Source organism: Emydura macquarii, unplaced genomic scaffold (assembly GCF_026122565.2).
Source record: "Emydura macquarii macquarii isolate MOO-44397 ecotype Brisbane River unplaced genomic scaffold, CSIRO-AGI_Emac_v2 contig_2116, whole genome shotgun sequence".
In the NCBI taxonomy this organism is placed as follows: domain Eukaryota; kingdom Metazoa; phylum Chordata; order Testudines; family Chelidae; genus Emydura; species Emydura macquarii.
Genome location: NW_027132253.1, coordinates 261379 through 280952, shown reverse-complemented (window position 1 = coordinate 280952; position 19574 = coordinate 261379). Strand labels below are relative to the sequence as shown.

The 19574-nt window shown below is 58.9% G+C and overlaps 1 protein-coding gene across 3 annotated transcripts; it reads right to left on the bottom strand.

Moving 5' to 3' along the window:
• Nucleotides 1-405: 405 nt before the first annotated feature.
• On the bottom strand, nt 406-19480 carry MAG (myelin associated glycoprotein). Of its 3 annotated transcripts, none has more exons than XM_067558520.1 (11): nt 19323-19480; nt 14004-14198; nt 11100-11172; nt 9106-9474; nt 8354-8650; nt 7708-7965; nt 7164-7424; nt 6522-6809; nt 5929-6025; nt 4832-4931; nt 406-3336 (listed from the first exon to the last, which is right to left on the bottom strand). In XM_067558520.1, exons 3-11 carry the CDS (start codon nt 11143-11145, stop codon nt 3172-3174), a joined length of 1881 nt encoding a protein of 626 aa, XP_067414621.1. In that variant the 5' UTR covers nt 11146-11172; nt 14004-14198; nt 19323-19480; the 3' UTR covers nt 406-3171. The 3 variants fall into 3 exon arrangements, with proteins under 3 accessions (XP_067414621.1, XP_067414623.1, XP_067414620.1); XM_067558522.1 differs by having other exon boundaries at nt 14004-14071; XM_067558519.1 differs by lacking the exon at nt 14004-14198.
• Between the last annotated feature and the right edge of the window lie 94 nt (nt 19481-19574).

The window sequence follows — 19574 nt, the reverse complement described above, 5'->3', positions numbered from 1 at the left end:
CGGGGGTGTCTAAGGATCTCAGGCGCACAGGGACCGGGATGGGAAATGAGACAGGGAAGGGGTCGTGCTGAGTTCTAGATCAATGGGGCGGCCTCGTGTGGATCCTGTGTGCAGGGCTGGGGGGATGGGTTGGGAGTTTGTTTGTGTTCTGTGCGGGGTTGAAACTGAGACCGTTTGAAAATTTTTCATGAAAAACCACAAAGAGAGACAGACCGGGAGGGGTCAGGCCCTGCCCGACGCTGTGGAAGATCCAGATTCAAACCCTTGCTCCGTTTGATTCACACTGGGACATCGGAGCCAGCCCTGACTACCGGGGAGAGCCCCTTGCAGCTCAGCCCCCCCCCCAGTGCCACCCTGGGGCATTGTGAAGACCCCCACCAAGCGAATCCAGTGCTACCCACCCTGTGGATTTGTAAAATACATTTTATTTCCTTCGGAATACAAAGTCTGCTGGGTTAAAATCATTAAACGGTTGGCATCTCCCGGAACAACGATACACAATGAAACCGACATATTCTTGGAATTAATACAGCTCTCCTGATATGTTTGCTGGTCTTATTCTACCTTGGGATCAGAGCTATCTAAGCCAGTGGCATCATTTTTCACTGTAACAGGCACACACACACACACACACACACACGCATGATACTAAAAATTTACTGAGCTAATCCTGGCTTCAATTATTTTTTATGTTCTTCCCTATTTACATAGAAACCGAGAACAGAAATTGTACACACCACTTAGTATAAATAAATGGAGGCCTGGATTCTGCGGTGGCTCTTTTACAAGGCTCTGGGCGCATAAAACAAAGTCAGGGTAGATGGAAATTTAAATTCTTGTTGGGGGCGAGGGGGAAATTCTGTGTTTTCAGACAAAAAGAATGGCTCGGAATCGGGACAAAATTCCCTGCAAAATGAAAATTGGAGAGAGAAATTTTTGCTTCGGGGCAATGGAAACTTTTTGTTTTGATTTCATCTTTTTTTTTAAACTAGTTCATGTCATCAGGAAGGAATTTCCAACCCCCCCCCGACCATCAGACCTGGGGCAGTGACCTGGGTTTTTTTTCCACCTTCCTCTGCAGCGTGGGGCATGGTTCCCCTGCAGGTCTAAGCTAACATAAATGGTGGATTCTCTGTAACGTGAAGTCTTTAAGCCATGATTTGAGGACTCCAGTAACTCAGCCGGGGGTTCTGGGTCTGTTACAGGAGTGGGTGGGAGAAGTTCTGCAGCCTGCGATGTGCAGGACGTCAGCCGAGATGATCATGCTGGTCCCGTCCGGCCTTAGTCTATGAGTCATTCTGGTCTGTAGGAACAGCCGTGTCGTATATAAGACCCAGGATGTAACCGTCCTGCTCTGGGGAGGCCGAAGCTGGAGCACCGTGTCCAGTGGGGCGCCGCTCTTTCAGAAAGGGGTGGGCAAATTGGAGTCCAGAGGAAAGCAATGGAGAGGATCAGAGGTTTAGAAAACCTGACCTGAGAGGAAAGGTTAAAAAACCTGGACCTGTTGAGTCTAGAGAAGAGAAGGTAGAGAGGGGTCCTGAAAACAGTCTCCCGATATGTTAAGGGCCATTATAACAAGGACAGCAATCGGTTATCCTCCATGTCCACTGGAGACAGGACAAGATGCTTAATCTTCAGCAAGGGAGATTTAGGTTAGCTATTAGGAAAAACTTCCTAACGCTAAGGGAAAGCCAGAATCGGCTTCCAAGGGAGGTCGTGGGAACCCCATCACTGGAGGTTTTTAAAACCAGGTTAGAGAAATACCTGACAGGGCTCTGCTAAGTTTACCCAGGCCTGCTTCGGGGTGGGCAGCTGGCGACCTCGTGAGGTCCCTCGACGCCTGACGTTTTTATGATCCTTTACACCCTGCGCTGGGGACAGTGGAATTTGTTCCTTTCCCTGCCAGAGCTCTGTAAAATGGCCTTTAGTATTGTTATTATACCAGAGCCTTGAGCGCTGTGTTTTATTTTAAATCTAATCATACATCTAATCAATAAATAGAGCACAGATCCGGTTGCCTGGACGGGTTAACGAGGTTAGGGAGAGATTTCTGGGCAGAATTAAGCGCTGGTTAGAAAGTTTGAATGTTGTTAGTTTGGGCTTTTTATTTCTTCCTTTTTCTATCAGACAAATATCTGAAAAAAGCGACAACAAAAATAAATGACAGGGTTTGTTTTTTTTTAATTTTTCCCCCAGGATGGCTGGTGCCGATGGATCATAGAGCTAAGAATTCCAGAGGATTGGACCCAGTATATGAGCACCTGTTTATCCCAGTGGGAGACAAAGATTACGACTGTGGGTTTTTGGAACCCCTGATTTACATCTGAGCTGCCCAGAGATTTTCCCCCGGAATAACGATGTCAATTAGACATGTGGCTTTCTACTGATACAGTTATACCAGTACAGCCCCTCGCCATACCAGGACTGTGGAGGCAGTTATACTGGTACGACAGTGCCTCACTCCAGAATGGTTTATTCCCCTTCCTGGCTGGGAGTTGCTATACTGGTCGAAACAGCTTTGTAGCTGGTCCTGACGCAGCGGAAAATGACATTGTGCCTTCGGCCCGGGGAAAGATGGGTTGGGGGAATTAAAACAAGGGCTGGATGGGTTTAGGAAAGATTCAGGCCTGCTTTGTACAGGGTTCACCAGGGCTATCTCGGGCATGGAATTATGAACGACACTGTGCATGGGGGGAATTAAGAGATTGTGGGGAAACTGAGGCACATAGCGAGGCTAGGACGTGCCCAAGGGCACACAGGAAGTCTGTGGTCTGAAGCGCTGCACAGACGTACAGTGAGAAAGAGTCCCTGACCCAGTTGAGATCAGAGCCCTGTTGCGCCAGGCGCTGTACGAACGTACAGTGAGAGACAGTCCCTGCCCCAGCTGCATTCAGTTGGGGGTCCTGATTGCAGTGGGGGCATGGCCGTGGTAGGGGCGTGGCAAGTCCAGATTCCAGTGGGCGGGGTTTCCAAGGCGGGGGGGCGTGTCCTGCCATTTGTGGGCGTGGCAGGACCTGCCCTCGGCAGGGGGTTGATCATGGTAGGCCGGGTTTCCGTGGCAGGGCTGTGTCCGGTGACTTGGTGGGCACATGAGCTCCTGATGCTGGCGGGTGTGGTTTCCATGGCAGAGGGCTTGTCGCTGCGCTGTGCATGTGGGGGAAAGGAGGGGGCTCACTTGACACGGATCTCTGCATACTCCGCCAGCTCCTCAGTCAGGGTGTAGCTGTCCTTGGTGGCCAGTTTGGTGAAGTCGATGTTGGCGTAGTCCACGTCGAAGTCCAAGGAGCCCTCGGGCTTGTTCAGGAGGCGTTTGTTGGAGGCCGGGCGCCACTCGTACTGCAGGGAAAGCAGAGCAGCATCAGCCTGGGTACAATGGGCGTGTTTACCTGCGGGATTCCTTGCTACTGGATATTGTAGGTTAACCTGTGGGACTCCTTGCCACTAGGTATTATAGGCTTAACCTGTGGCACTTCCTGAGCCTGGATCCACAGGATCCCTCCCACCGGGTATTATATGGTAAACTCACGGGACTCCCTGCCCCTCGATATTATGGCATTAACATGTGGGGCTCCCTGCCACTGGATATTATAGAGTTAACTCATGGAACTCCCTGCCACTGGGTTTTAGTGGGGTTAACCACTTGGACTCCCTGCCATAAATACTAGGGGCTCAATGTACTGGACTTGCTTCAGGAGGATACCATGGGGGTAGCCAGTCCTATAACACTGAAGGTTACCTGGGAAACTCACCGCCACTTGATCTTACTGGGGTTCACCTGTGGGACCTTCTTGGCATTAACCTGGGGAAATGATTGCCGCAGGATCCTAGCTAGAGCTCTCCCAGGCAGGGGGTGGCAGGGACGCGAGGACTGTCCCATGTGTGTGTGGGGGGGGAAGGCATTGAGATTTTATGGCACATCTAGACAAGAGCACAGAATGAGTGGGGGGAAGGGAAGACACCACAACACTGCAAGGGAATCCATGCACACACAAGGGGCTGCAGGTACTCCAGGAAGACCCCCATGTTCTGACCCACAGCTGACCTGAAGCCAGAACCCACACCCCCTAGAAGGGAAAAGCCCCAGGCCCCGTTGCCCACCCCCACGAGCTCTGGGGCCAGACTGGAGCCAGGTCCCGTGTCCCATTCCCTGCCCAGCCAGTGCACGACTGTGGGGTGCAGAGGGGTCTGAGACGAGGTGTGACGCACGTTGGTGGGGGTGACGCAGACTGGGAAATCCAGGCTTACCTGGCGGGGCAGTGGCTCTCCAGGGGGCAGATCTCCTTGGACTATCGGAGAAGGAAGAGCCGTCACTGGGTACCTGGGGGACAACCCCTTGCTGCCGCCCCAAGGGTCCCAAGGGGGACACCTCCGGGAAGCAACCTCCGAAGCCGCAGCTTCAGGGTCCTTACGGGACTGAGTGTGGGATGCAAAGGACTGGCAGAAACCCTTTCCCCACCCCCGTGAGCCAGCCAGCCCCTGGCCCTGGGGCTGGATCGCAGCCAGCGCCCCCTAGAAGGAAAAGGCCCCCGTGTCCCATTCCGTGCCCCTGTGCACCAGCCAGTTGGGGTTAGCTTTCCTCTCTGCTTACGGACATGAAATAGTGACTGATGCTGGAGGGTTCAATTTTATCTAGATTACCTATCCACCCACCCATCCCTCCCCTGCACCCCCCTCCATCCATTCATCCATCCCCACGTACACCCACCCATCTATACACATCCCTGCCTCCCCATCCACACCTCTTCATCCAGCCATCCCCACACACCCCTTTAGCCCCACACACCCCACTCTCTCTCCCTCCATCCCCTCATGCCAATCCCATCAGCCCCACCTCGGCTTTGTCCAGGGGCCCCGGGGGCCGGTACTCTCCGCTGTACCCCACCGGCGGGTTTTCCAGCTGCACGAAGCTGGAGTTTTTGTTCTTGTTTTTCCTGGGTAGAAAGAGACGACAGGGAGGCCTGGTCACCGGGCCGACATCTCGGTGGGGGTCAATTCCCAGCTCCACCACGGCCCCCGTGTGACCTTACATATCGGCTCACTCAGTTCACCACCTGCATCAACTTCTGTAGCAATTAACTGTGTAATTTAACCATGACTTTGGAGTAAATAATAATCATCTCCCTCAATTAACTGCATCTGCATTACCTGTGTAATTTAATAATTATCTGAATGATGAAACGGTCGCTGTGTGCTCCCGATGTATCAATAACTGATCGTTGATTAGTGACTATCATTAATTACCCCCCATCCAGCTTCGATCTGGATCAATTCATGGCTAACGCCCCGGACTGGACAGTCAATAGCTGACTGCTAATTAACAAACGCTGATTAATTGGCGCTTCATTAATGATGACGATAGTCAGTAATTATAAATGCCATTTAATCAGGGATTGCTGGTTACAGATCAGGATATAAATGTTCACCCTTCTTCTACGAAAATGCTCCTGCATTTTCAGGGAACAATAGTCCTATATGTTCATTGTTACTCTTAATTTATTTGGAGGTACAAAAAATTGCATCTTTCCCCTGCCAAAACTGCCCTTCTCAGAGGAATGAAGGATATGCATTGAAAACAATTGAGGTGGCTGACACTTAATTTCGAGGTATAGAAATTTGACTCCAACCCCGGTAAAGAGCATCCCTCGTTTCAAAATCAGAATGGATCTGAAAATCCACCTCTAGGCTGACGCCAGTCAGGATGGGGGGTTTGTCCAGGAAGGATTTAAATCTCTATTAAGAATAATAATCGATCGTAGCTTAGATTGGCTTCTCTCCCTGTAAGTAAAGTCCTGCACTGTATTGACAAGAAGAGGATCTGCGATCCAGTCTGGTTCCGGCCTGGATTTCCTGCCCCTGCCTGCCCCGGCATCACCCCGCTCCCGGGACGCCGCGTGATTAGAGCTGAGCCCCGGGGGCCTCCGGACTTACTTTTTCCGCGTCTGACTCACGTAACACACGGCGGCGATGAGAATCGCAAACGCCACCACGGCGCCCACCGGGCCCACCTTCGCCCACATCAGACTGTCTGAAAGCAGCACGCGCAGGCTCGGGTTAGTCACGAGGGAATCCCAGCCTGTGGGGAGCATGGTGGGAGCGCTGGCCATGGGGCTGGGGGGGGAGGGAGTTCCCGTCTACCCCAGCCTCGCCTCATCCAGCAGGGGGCGCTGTGGGGAAGGCGGTGGGAGCACTGGCTATGGGGGACGCACCCAGTCCCAGCCTCTCCCAGCAGGGGGTGCTGTGGGAGCATGGCGGAGCGCTGGCTCTGGGGGAGCTCCCAGCTACCCCAGCCCCAGCCTCTCCCAGCAGGGGGTGCTGTGGGGGTCATGGGGGGAACTCCGGGCTACCCTTGCCTAGCCTCTCCCAGCAGGAGGCGCTGTGGGGCACATGGAGGGAACTCTGGGCTACCCCTGCCTGGCCTCTCCCAGCAGGGGGCGCTGTGGGGAGCATGGAGGGAACTCCGGGCTACCCCTGCCTGGCCTCTCCCAGCAGGAGGCGCTGTGAAGAGCGGGGCGGATACTCACTGGAGTGGTGGAACTGGAGCTGCTGGTTCTTAGTGCCGTACAGGTTGCGGGCGGAGCAGACAATGAAGAGCTGTGAGTCCGGCTCCCCGCGCAGCGTCAGGATGCTGGTGACCGTGTAGCCCGTCTTCTGGGAATAGACGAACTCCTGGTCGGTCTCGTTGACCGTCACGTTCCGGGTGGGCAGCTCAAAGGAGATCACCGGCTCCGGGTTGGCTAGCACGGCACAGACGCACTGCACCGTGTCCCGAGCCGCCGTGCACTTCGACTCCAGGAGGATTATGGGGGCGACTGCAGGGACAAACACAGCATCATCATCGTGGGGATGTGGGCAACGGTGGGGCAGGGCAGCTGGGGAACAGTCGCACAACGACACTGCACGGGGACAGCTCACAGGGTGCAGAGATGCAGCCAGCTCTGAGGCAGGGCAGCTGGGGAACAGCCACATATAACGCTGCATGGGGATGGCCTGCCTTAGAGCTGGCTGAGATGCAGCCATCTCTGGGGTGGGGCAGTTGGGGAACAGACACACAGAATGCTGCATGGGGACGGCCTGCCCCAGATCTGGCTGAGATGCAGCCATCTCTGGGGTGGGGCAGCTGGGGAACAGCCCTGAAGCCCTTCCACCCGATATGGGAGACTCACACTCCACTGTGAGGTTGAAGGCGGAGCCGCGCTGGCCGTACTGGTTCTCCGCCACACACCAGTACTCCCCATCGTCCTCGTGGGTCACGGCGGGGATCTCCAGCAGCAGCTCGCTCTCGTAGATCACCGTGGCCATGATCTGCTTCTCCTTGAAGATGGTTATGATGGGCTCTGGGTTGCTTTCGGTGCTGCACAGGATGGTCACGGACTCACCCTCCACCGCCACCACAGAGGAGTTCACTGACGGCTTCCGGGGGGCGTCTGTGGGGGGAAGGCAGGGTGAGGAGCGCCAGGAACCAGGGGTGCACTGACCCACAGAGCCAGAAATATAACCACTAGACCCCACTCCCCTCCCAGAACTGGGGATACAACCCAGGAGTCCTGGCTCCCAGCCCCCCCACCCCCCGCTCTAACGACTACACCCCACTCCCCTCCCAGAGCTGGGGATACAACCCAGGAGTCCTGGCTCCCCCCCCCACTCTGACCACTAGCCCCCACTCCCCTCCCGGAGCAGGGTGAGAACCGCCCAGGCCGTGGCACTCACACATGACGGTGAGGGCCAGGGAGTGGTTCACCCGCCCGTACACGTTCTCGGCCACGCAGGTGTAGATCCCGTCTTGCGCGTGGGTGACGTTGTGCAGCTCCAGCGTCAGGTTGGCAGCCGGCTCCTCCCGCAGCACCGCCTCGTCCTTGAACCACGCGAGCAAAGCCATGGGATTGCTGTCCACCACGCACACCAGCACCACCCGCGAGCCCTCCGTGGCCTCCAGGGACGAGTTCACCTGCAGGATCTGGGGGACGTCTGCGGTGGGGGAGGCAGAGCTGAGTGTTCACCTGTGGGACTCCCTGCTACCGGGTGCTAGGGGGTTTAGCCCACGGGACTCCCTGCCACTGCGGATGAGTGGGGTTAACTGGTGGAACTCCCTGCTGCTGCGTAATATTTCTATTATCTGACCTGTGGAACTCAACACCAAAGGATATTGTCAGGGTTAACCTTGGGGACTTGTAACATTGGGCTCTTACCAGTGTTCACTGCAACTCTCTATTCCCCTCCCCGAGCCAGGACAGAACCCAGGGGTCCTGACTCCCAGCCCTCCTGCTCCAACCACTAGACCTCACTCCCCTGCCAGCGCTGGGGCCAGAAGCCAGCAGGCTGGTGGGGCTGGCGTGAGCACTGCCTGGCCACTCACACTTGACGTCCAGGGTGGTGAAGGCCTCGAAGAGGAAGGTGGTGTTGGGGTAGGTGACCTGGCAGCCCAGCTCCTGCCTGTCGTTCTCCTGCAAGGGCCGGAACTTAAGCAGGGACACCTGGTTCCAGGTGCCGTCCTCCTCCTCCACCTGGCCGAAGACCAACTGCCCCTCCAGCGCCTCGTGGTTCAGCCATCTCACCACGGGCTTCATGGCGGGGCAGTTATCCGGCACCACGCACCGCAGCTCCGCCTCCAGCCCTGCCACCACCTCGGCCGGGGGCACGACGTCGGGCTTGTCTGGCGAGGGAAGAGGCTGGGTGAAGCCAAAGACGTGGGATCCGGCACGCTGGACCCGGCTCCCCTCCCAGAGCCGGGGATAGAACCCAGGAGTCCTGGCTCCCAGCCCCCCACCCCTGCTCTAACCACTAGACCCCACTCCCCTCCCAGAGCCGGGGATAGAACCCAGGAGTCCTGACTCCCAGCCCCCCACCCCTGCTCTAACCACTAGACCCCACTCCCCTCCCAGAGATAAGAAGAGACCCAAATGTCCTGATGCAGCAATAGGGGGACCTGAGCCCCATGTGCATGACTGGGGGGCTAGCCCATCATTATTAGTGCTGAGCCCCTAAAGGGAAAAGGCCCCGTGCCCCATTCCCTGCCCCCTGAGCCAGCCAGTCCCCTGCCCTGAGGCCGGATGGGAGCCGGCGCCCCCTAGAGGAGAAAGACCCTGTGCCCCAGCCCCCCGCACTCACTGACGATCTCCAGGTTGCTGTGCTCCGAGTAGGTGTACTGGTTGTAGCCGCCCAGGTCCCCGCGGAAGAAGTACTTGCCCGCCAGCTCGGGGCTGAGCCGGTTGAGCTGCAGGGTGCAGTTGCGAGCCTGGAGGTCGCCCAGCAGGTGGGTGCGGCCCTGGAAGCTCTCGTGGACGATGCTGGTGCGCGACTTGTAGACCACGGGCGGGTAGTTGCGGGGGTAGGGGCTGTTGAAGTACCAGATGCCGTGCACGGCCGAGGGGCGCAGCTCGTCCGGGTAGTCGAAGCGGCAGGGGATGGCCACGCACGTGCCCTCAAAGGCCAGAATGTTCTGGGGCATCCAGGCACTCCACGGCCCACCCAGGGCGCCTGGCGGGGAGACGGGAGTGAGGGGCGCTGCGCGGCGGGGCTGGGAACCCGCACACCCGCCCCCCCTGCCCCACCTTGTCCTGCCACTGGCCAGGTTCTGTCCCTTCGATTTCCCCACTCGCCTCCTCTCTGCCCAGCTGCCAAACCCTGCCAGGCCCTGCTTCGTTATCCGTCCGTCCGTCCGTCCCTCTCTATCCACCCATCCATCCCCCCTCCACCCATCCATCCATCCATCGCTCCACCTAGCCATTTACCCATCCCTCGCCATCCATCCGTCCCGTCATCTCTGTCCACTCACCCAAACATCCATCTCCATCCATCCATCCCTTTCCCTCCCGCCATCCCTCCACCTACCTACCATTTACCCATCCCTCTCCACCCGTCCAGTCATCTCTGTCCGTCCACCCACCCGCTCACACATCCATCCCTCCATCCATCCACCCAAACAAAACCATTTATCCATCCACCAGCCCATCCACCCCATCTTTTATTAATCCAGCCACCTACCCACCTGTCCGTTTTCCCATCCATCCACCCAAACATCCACCCGCCCATCCAGCTGAGCAACCAACCATTTATCCATTTAACTGTCCACCCATCCACTCAACCTTCTACCCATCCGTTCGTCCGTCCATCACCCGACCCTCCAGCCAGCCATTTATCCCACTCACCCTCCATCCATCCCTCCCTGCAACTACCTCTAGCTACTTCTCAGACACCCGGCTGTGCCGTATCTAAACAGCCCAGGTACAATTCAACCTACGTCAAATTACAGTTCTGACCCTTGCGGCCTCTTCCAGGGTCACACAAACGGAGCCCCTCCCGGCAAGGGGACTAGCAGGTCATCCGTTGGTTCCCCCCAGCAGGGTCTCCCATCCTGCACGTGCAACCTAAACCCAAGCCCTTTGGAAAGCCCCTTCCCACAGGCTCTGGGAAAGCTGGTTCAGGGCTGTTCTCCCTCGGGGAATGTTAGACCTGAATGAACACGTACCTGACCCTGGAACTCCTCCAGTGCCTCAGTTTCCCTGCTGACCCAACCACCAGCACCCCATTAGAACCCAGATCCTGCCTCTGGGGTCTTTTTGTGGGAGCCTTACTGCTGGGGGAGGGGAAGATATCCCCTGGTGAGCAGCCCTTCTGTTTCCCCCCACTGTGGAGAGCTCCCCCACCTGCACCCACCCCTGCCGCCTTGGAGGAGCCCCCTCTAGCAGGCAGCTTGTTCTCCCGGGCCCGCCCAGTCCTCACTCCAGGGGGACAACACCCACGCTGGCAGAGCCAGACTGAGGGCCAACAAACTCAGCTCACGCACCAGCCTTTGGCTCCTGGGAGATGGCGGGGCGGGATTCGAACCACTGACGTTGAGCAGACTGGCTGGGCTAGAGACCAGTGAGAGGCACCTCCCTGCCCTCTGATGTCACGCAATGCAGGGGGGCAGGTGCCCGGTTCGCGTATTGAGGTGTATGAACCATTTACTGCCCCTCCGCTCACGCAGCCGGCCCTGCGGCTCTGTGACTAGCCGTGCCGGCTGTTTGAGCCGCCGGTTCAAACCCCCCCTGCAGAGCAGGGACTATAAAAGACAGGAAATGGGGCTGGGGGGGATGGCCCCTTTGGGGCCCTGTCAGTACCTCCAGAGAAGAGCCAGAAGATGAGGAGAGCTGCGGCAGTCTTCATCTTCAGGGTGGGGTGAGGCGGTGGGAGCTGCAGAGAGAGAAGAGGGGGTCAGCGGAAATGGGGTTGATGTTTTCCCATCTCACGCCCAGCGCAAGTGTGAGCCGAGCCAGTAGGAGGCAGCGCACACACGCACTCACACAGACACACACACACACACACACACAATCCCTTCCGCCCAGCTAGGGGCCTTCTAACAAACAAGGAGGAAAGCCTGCGTGTCTCTCGGGGACAGACTAGGGCAAATGAGCTCCAAAACTAGAGCCCTTTCATGCCTGGTAGCAACCGCTGGGCTGCCCCTGACAGGCTGTGCTGGGCATAGAACCCAAGCTCCCAGTCCCTGCTCTCACTAGCAGAGCAAGGGATAGAACCCAGGCGTCCGGGCTCCCGCTCCAGTGCCCTGCAATCATGCCATCTCTTCTCCTACAGAAGTAGGGATGAAATTCCCTGGAGAGGAATTCTCAGGGTGGATGGCAGGGGATCATTCCCCAGTGCAGGGGCGGGGCGGGATCTTTGAGGTTGGGAATTGACCCCCAAAAGGGGGAAGGAAATGGGTCTAGTGGTTAGAGCAGGGAGGCTGGGAGTCAGGACTCCTGGGTTCTCTCCCCGGCACTCAGGAGATTTAACACTAGGGCCAGAGAGGTGCTGCCTCACACATTCTCCAGGGGGGAGAAATGCAGCCTCAACCCAAGAAATCACAGTTACCCCCACCCGCCCCCCGGAAACAGAGCAGTCGCTGCTCTTCTCGCATTGGCCACAAGAGGGCAGTGGGGCCTCGCAGAAACACACGCAGCAAATTAGTAGCAGAGCCTGGGACTAGAACCCAGGAGTCCTGGCTCCGAGCCCCCCTGCTCTAACCACTAGACCCCACTCCCCTTCCAGAGCCTGGGAATAGAACCCAGGAGTCCTGGCTCCGAGCCATCCCACCTTGACTTCAAAGACAGTGTCCTGGAGACACGGTCGCTCCCCTACTAGCCAGCACAGGCCTGAACTGGCCGTTTCCGAGGAGGCGACTCGGAAGTCCTGGCGGCTGTCCCGGGCTCCGAGCGGCCGGCAGAGCCTGGGGGCAGCGTGGGACGCTAGCGATGGAGTCGCCCTGCCGGACACAAGTGCCATGGGATGGGGCCCACCCTGCCCAGGCTTTGCAGGCCCAGACCTTGAACTGCCCCCCTGGCACGGGGCCTAGAGGGAGTGGTGGGGGCCAACCCTTCCCAGGGGTCCCTGGGCCTGAGCTCTGAGTAGCAGCCAGGACATGGGGGGATGGGGCGAGGAGTCTTTGGGGCCAGCCCTACCCAGGCCTATGCCGTGAGCAGCAGCCAGAGGCAAGATGGCTGCCGGGCAATGCGGCTCCAGCCCCCCCCCCCCCCCCCCGCCTGCATCAGCCCCAGCAAGAACGCCAGGCCCTGGCCCGGGGACACCGGCCCCGTGGGAGCAGGACCAGGGTCATCACCACCAGCAGGCCGGGAACACAGGCCCCACTGGCCAGTCCCCAACCCCCAGCTCCCTGCCCATGGGGGCAGCCCCGTTCCCACGCAGGATGGCCCCATAACCCTTCGGGGGAGGGCTCGGCCTGCTGGATCCTTCCCCCACGGCGCCCCCCCACCCCACTCATTCCTGAATTGCCCGATCGTCCCCCTCCCCAGAGCAGCCCCTCTCCTGATCTGCCCCCTAACCCTCTAGCTGCTCACCCCCAAACATTCTAACCCCGTCTCCCCTGAACCCCCATCTCTCCCTCTGAATCTCCCGAACTTCTCATCCCCATCTCCACATTCTGCCCTGTGCCCTCCCCAAATCCACTGGCCCTCCATCCGCCCCCCCAAAAGTCCCTGAACCCCTCATGCCCTAAAGTTCCTGACCCTCATATCCTGCCCTCAGGTCCCCAACCTCTGGCCCCCACATACCCACTCTCTGCCCCCCAAACCCACCTCTGCCCCCCACATACCCACTCTCTGCCCCCCAAGCCCCAAACCAGCCCCAACTCCAGATCCCCACAAGCCCCGGCCTGGCTCGATGCCCACCCAATGCTCCTCCCCTCAATCCTCATGGGGGGGGGGCATCTCCCATCCAAGCCATGACCCCCCCCACTCAGCCAGGGAGAAAAGCCAAGAGCAGCAGCCCCAGGAGAGGGGGCAGCCTGGAGGTGGAGGTGACGCCACGTGTGGGCTCGGCAGATGGTTCCTGCCAGCACCCCAAGAGTTAGCGCCGGAGGGAGGCGACGCGGGGCGAGGGCCGTGGGCGCTGTTACGGAAACGGAGAGATCTTAGCAGGAGGCCGCGTGGAACGAGTGGGGTCAGGATGCCTGGGTTCCGGCTCCGGGAGGGGAGTGGGGTCTAGTGGTTGGAGGGTAGGAGCCAGGACTCCTGGGTTCTGTGCTGTTTTGATCAGTAGTGACTAGCACAAACCACCCCCCTCTCCCCCCCACACACACACTTCCCCACACCGGCTGCAGGGAGATAAACAGGCCACTTCTCCCCATGTGAGAGACAAAGACCTTTGTGCCTCCAGAGGGAAAATGTCACCAGAGCTACCAGCTTCATCAATCAGCAGGAGTCTGAACTCTCAGCCCCTTTGTTCTGACCACTAGACCCCACTCCCCTCCTAGAGCCAGGGATAGAACCCAGGAGTCCTGGCTCCCAGCCCCCTCCCCACTCTAACCACTAGAATCCCCTCTCCTCCCAGAGCCGGGGATAGAATCCAGGAGTCCTGGCGCCCAGCCCCCCTCCCCACTCGAACCACTAGTCCCCACTCCCCTCCCCAAGCCCAAGGACAGAACCCAGGAGTCCTGGCGCCCAGCCCCCCTCGGCCCACTCTAACCCACCCAACCCCACTCTGGCACATGGGGACGCCCCACGCTCTTGTACCTTTCAGCGTCCTCGTGGCTGGCTAACGCCTCGGCGGCTCCGGCATGAAGTTGACAAAATCCCAGCGCCTGCAACCGAAGGGGCTGGTGGGGTCGGAGCCAAGGATGGACCTGGCCAGACCCGGGCGTGACAGAGGGTCCCTGGTCCAAGGCAGCGGCCAGAGCAGCGCTCACCTCTGAACAGCCGGGACCCGCCCTGTCAGAGAGAAGCTATAGGGCCTACGGCTCTGATCTGGGTCGGTGGGGGGTGGGTACCAGCCTGGAGGGACCCCGCTCTGACCCCTGGCAGTGGGGAATACCAGGCTAGCGGGCCCAGGTGGGGGCAGTGGGGGATACCGGCTTAGAGGGACCCCCGATCTGATCCCGGGCAGTGGGGGAGGAGGATACCAGGCTAACTGACCCAGGGTCTGATCCGGGGTGGCGGGGGATCCCCGGGTTAGCTGGTGACTGGGCCGGGGCAGCAGGGGATACCCGTGCAGAGAGCTTCCACCGCGTGGCACCGGCCTCCCCTTCACGGATCCCACCGCTGGCTCCCAGCTGGGCAGCGTCCCATCCCGGGCCAGCGGCTGGCCCTGGCGTCCCCTCCTGCAGCCGGCGAGCCGGGGCACCGGTAGCTCTGCGTCGCTGTGAGCGAGCGGAGCCCACACACAAATTCCTCCGGCTCAGCGTGTGCGTGGGGGGGACCTGCCACCGGGAGTGGTGGGGGGTGGGGAGCCAGCTTCACACGCTGGCTGCTCTTCCAGGCCCAGCTCACTGCCTCCTGGGGCTGGGATGGGGGTCGGGGAGGCCCCAGCGGGTCGGGCCCTCTGGTCCCACTGGGCCGGAGGAAGGATAGTTCGGCTGTGAGGAGTTTATTAATGCATCTTCCTCACAGAGGCAATCAGATACCACAGGACTCCTGGGTTCTATTCCTGCCTCTGGGAGGGGAGTGGAGTCTAGTGGTTAGAGCTGGGAGCCAGAACGCCTGAGTTCTACCCCCGGCTCTGGGTGGGGAGTGGGATCTAGTGGTTAGAGCAGGGGACGTTAGGAGCCAGGACTCCAGGGCTCCACTCCTAGCAGAGGCAAGTCAGTGGTGGTACAAACTAAAGACCTGAATTTCCCTGGCCGGGGTCACGTACCCCCCTCGCCCAGTGGATTCGTTCCAGGGGCAGGAATTCCTGGCGTGCCTGCCATATGCTGGCAACACATTTTCCCCCTACGCTGCCCCAGCTCTCTCCCTCCCCACCTCGGGGGGAGACAGCCCGGCACAAAGGAGCCCTGTGTCATGCCCCCACGCTGGGCACACGCTGGGCACACCCGGAATCTCTCCAGCTGATGGGACTCGAGCCAGTCGTGGGCTTTAATTCACAGTCTTTCTCTTTGCAAAAAGCTTTGAAATGACAGGAGGGCTCGCCCAGCACCGAGACGCAGCCACTTCTGGGGTGGGGCAGCTGCGGAACAACCACACAGCGACACCACACAGGGACGGCTCACCTGGCGCTGAGATCCCTGTGCAATGTTATATGTGGCTGTGCCCCAACTGTCCCACCCTAGAGATAGCTGCATCCCAGCACTGGGTGAGCCCTGCCCCATGCAGTGTCGCTATGTGGCTGTTCCCCCGCTGTCCCACCCCAGAGGCGGCTGCATCTCCCACGTGGGCGTATTGAAATTTCAAGGCTCTTTGCAAAAATCGCTACTGAACTCTGAGTCATCGAGGCAAATTCTGCTCCCGGTTACACCCCAGCGAGCTCTGCCGGGTTGAGCTGGGCGACGCGGGAAGTCGGGGCCCGCAGGATACGGCCCCTAATAATTACAAGGATGATGACGCTTCGCTCCACAGAGCAGATGGCAGCCAGCGCGGCTGACTTCAGCAAAGGAACAACTCGGTCTGCCTGTGCCCGTTTGCGATGGAGATTGCCAGGGCGCCTTCCCCGCTCTGGCTCAGAACCAGCCCGATTTACCCATCCCTGGGCTGGCTTCTGCAGGAAACCCAGCAGCCCCTAGGGACATTGCAGAGCCAGGGGAACAGACTGTGAGGGGAGAGGGGGGGACAATCCCGCCCCATGCCCCAGTGGGAGGAGATAGATAGAGAGAGAGAGAGATAGATGGGATAGATGGATGGGGAAGCAAAAGAAGAGATGGATGGATGGATGGATGGATGACCCTGGTATCTGTGGCAGCTTGGCTATGACCCTGGGCACTGGTTAATCGGCAGGGTGACCCTGCTGACCACCCCCAAGGCAGAGGGAGCTGCTCATGGAATAAGCGCCAGGCTCCCTCCAGAGGGGGGTTCTAGTGACCCCAGCAGGGCAGGGCAGTTTAAATGCAACACCCCAGCTAAGTGCAAGTCCCAGCCCCCTCCAGTGACATGGCCACACTGAGGATAAAAGCCTACTGCAGCTGCCAACTAACGGAGCAACTCCTTTATGCCACCAAGAGGATAACAGCCCTACTACCTCTGCTGGCTAATGAAGCAACTCCCTTTCACACTATCTCAGCCCTGCTGCTGCTTCGTTAGCAGGCGTCTGTACTTTACACAGGCAAATTCCTGCTTCCAAGCCGGCTCCGACTCACGCTCGTTTCACAAGCACACGGAGCAGATTCACCCCCACCTTGGGGTGCAGCATCCAGGCCAGGGGGGAATCTGGGAGAGCCGTCGCGGGCACTCGTCCTAGTGCGCCGCTTTCAATCAATAGCATCTCTGCGCAACGCGTGTGTTTGCGTGTCTCAGATCCCTGCCTCCAGCGTGTCTGTGTGCGTGTCTGCGTGTGAGTGTCTGTGTGTGCATGTGCGTGTGCGTGTGTATGTGTGTGTCTGTGCGTGTGCGTCTGTGCGTGTGCGTCTGCGTGTGCGTGTCTGTGTGTGCATGTGCGTGTCTGTGCGTGTGCGTCTGTGCGTGTGCGTCTGCGTGTGCGTCTGTGTGTGCATGTGCGTCTGTGTGTGCATGTGCGTGTCTGTGCGTGTGCGTCTGTGTCTGCGTGTGCGTGTCTGTGTCCGCATGTCTCGGGGCGTCCCCAGCTCCTCACGTTCTGCCAGCTGCTCTGCACCCTGGGGTGGGAACAATTTCATCTCTGAGCAGCAGCTGTGATGCCCGCCCCCACTGCTTCGGGGCTGCCAGCTTGCGGCTGTGGGAAAGGCTTCGGGGACCCGGGTCTCAAGGCCTGGGCTGTGCCCCCTGCCGGTGAGGGCAGATACAGCCCGGGCTGTGAGTCAGTGAGACGAGATACCCCCACCACATGGAGAACAATAGATACATGTGCATGATTCCTCTGCCTACCCCGCCACGGCTGCATCTGTCTCCCTAGCCCCCACTCCCTTCCCAGAGCCTGGGATTGGACCCAGGAGTCCTGGCTTTGACCCAGGAGTCCTGGCTCCCAGCCCCCCACCCCACACTAACCTCCAGACCCCAAAGCCTGGGATTGGACCCAGGAGTCCTGACTCCCACTGGTAAGTATAGGCACATGGCAGGTAACTTTGGAAAATCACAGCGGTAGCACTGGGACTGATGGCTCTGGGAGGGGAGCAGGGTCTAGTGGTTAGAGCAGTCGGGGGGGGGGAGGGCTAGGAGCCAGGACTCCTGGGTTCTACCCCAGCTCTGGAAGGGACATGGGGGCTAGTGGTTAGAGCAGGGGGACTGGGAGCCAGGACTCCTGGCTTCTATCCCAGTGCTGGGAGGGGAGTAGGGGCTAGTGGTGGGAGCAGCAGGCAGAGCAGATGTGTCTCTCTGGGCGCCCCGTCCCCTTTGCCCCTCTGTGGCTGATTCTCGAGCACCAGGCTCTGCGCGGCTCCTCGCCGCAGATGGCGGCAGCCCCGGCATGGCACAGCCTGGCAGCGCCACTCTGCGCCCCTCCCGTAACAAAGCTGTTTGTCTGGGACTGTGCAGTCTGCTGATGTCACAGGGCGGGGGGGGGGGGGCTGTGGGGCGGGAGTGAGGGGCACCAGCAGAGGGGTTTGCATGCTGCCCCCCTGCTGGATGAGAGTCATCTGTGCCATCTGCCACGGTGGGTATGTGTGTGTGTGTGGGGGGGGGAACCAATGTACCCAGCCTGGGGTCATGTTGTTACTACAGGGAAACACTCGACTCAACAATAACAAATCAGGTTCCGCTCCCAGCGGAGACCCTACAGTAACAAACCAGGCTGAACTGCCCTCAAACTCACAAGTCTTCGCAGCCCAGCGGCGAACCACGCACTGCTCACACTGTTTATAAAATTCAGGTTCTGTCACTGCTGGTGCATCTTTAATTAAGGCAGAGTCCGCACCCAGCTGAGTTGTAAGATGCAATGTGACCCCTCGCCCGGCACTGAGATGCAGCCACCTCTGGGTGGGGGCATCTGAGAAACAGCCACACATAACACTGAACAGGGATGGCTCACCTGGCACTGAAATGCAGCCACTTCTGGGGCAGGCCCAGGGCCCAAGCATAATTTTTTCAGGCCCAGTACAAACTTGTAACACGGGCCCCCTCCCACACACATACCACAATCCCTTGTCCCATTCATACAATTTTATGAGTCATGAAAAATTTTTTCCTCATGGTAATGGGGGTTGCAGCCTGGGCCGGCCCTCCAGGGCCTCTGGGCCCCGGTAAAGTGTACCCTTCCCCCCCCCTCGCCTCCCCATGTGGGGGCCCTGGGCAGGGCAGCTGGGGAATAGCCACACACAATACTGAATAGGGAGGGCTCACCAAGCATTCAGATGCAGCCACCTCTGGGCCATGGCAGCTTGGGAATTGAGGCACAGAGCAATCAGGTGCCTAACTCCCAGTGGGGAGTCTGGAGAAGCAGTAAGAATTGAACTGGTGTCACCAAAATACTAGGCTGCGCCCTGATCACTGAGCCATCCTATCTCTCTGCTGCTGTGTCTGCCACCTAAGATCTGCGAGCCTGATTTGCAAGGGAGATAAGCAAGGAATTTGAATAACATGGGGCCAGCACCTTGTGTCTGAGCAGTTCTCGGTTAAAGGCAGCTGGGCTGAAACGCCAGAGCCCCTAGCTGGGAAGTCACTGCTGTTACACCAAAAGGGAAACTGAGGCTAACAGAATCCAGGAGTCCTGATTCTCAGCCCCCTCAGCTCTAATCCACTAGTCTCCACTCCTCTCCCAGAGCAGGGGATAGAACCCAGGAGTCCTGGTTCCCAGTGCAATACATTATCCACCGGCCTCATAAAAGATAAGCATCAGTCCCTCCCTTTAAGATCCTTAATTGTGCCAAATTACTTCCTGACCCTGCCAGTGGGGTCCTATTCAAACCCAGAAGCATGAGTGTGGCCACCCCTGGTTCTCCTGTCACCAGCACCCAATGCTGCCCCGACGCCCTGGAGCCCCAGAGAGACACCAACCTGGGATCCACGGGGTGCCTCGAAGCATCCGATCTCCGGGGTCCAGCCGAGATCGGGGAAGGGTTTAAGTCCCTGGGCTGGGTACCAGCATCTGCCAGCCTCGATGGCTGGCTCACCAGAGCCAGATGGGCACGACGGGGAAGTGACAGAGCAAGCACCAACACAATGGATCCCTTTGTAGGGGAGATCGGGGCCAGATGTGGGGCAGGGCTTATGTACGGATTGGAGGAGCGGCAGGCAGGGGGAGGAAGG

What these genes read in the sequence shown, in the direction of transcription:
- MAG (XM_067558520.1), bottom strand. Translation starts at nt 11,145, where the DNA reads ATGAAGACTGCCGCAGCTCTCCTCATCTTCTGGCTCTTCTCTGGAG. An exon ending in CAGCAACCTGGAGATCGTCA is followed by an intron (nt 8,651 to 9,105) that starts GTGAGTGCGGGG and finishes TTCCCTCGCCAG; the next exon opens with ACAAGCCCGACGTCGTGCCC. An exon ending in GCTCCAGTTCCACCACTCCA is followed by an intron (nt 6,026 to 6,521) that starts GTGAGTATCCGC and finishes TGCTGCTTTCAG; the next exon opens with ACAGTCTGATGTGGGCGAAG.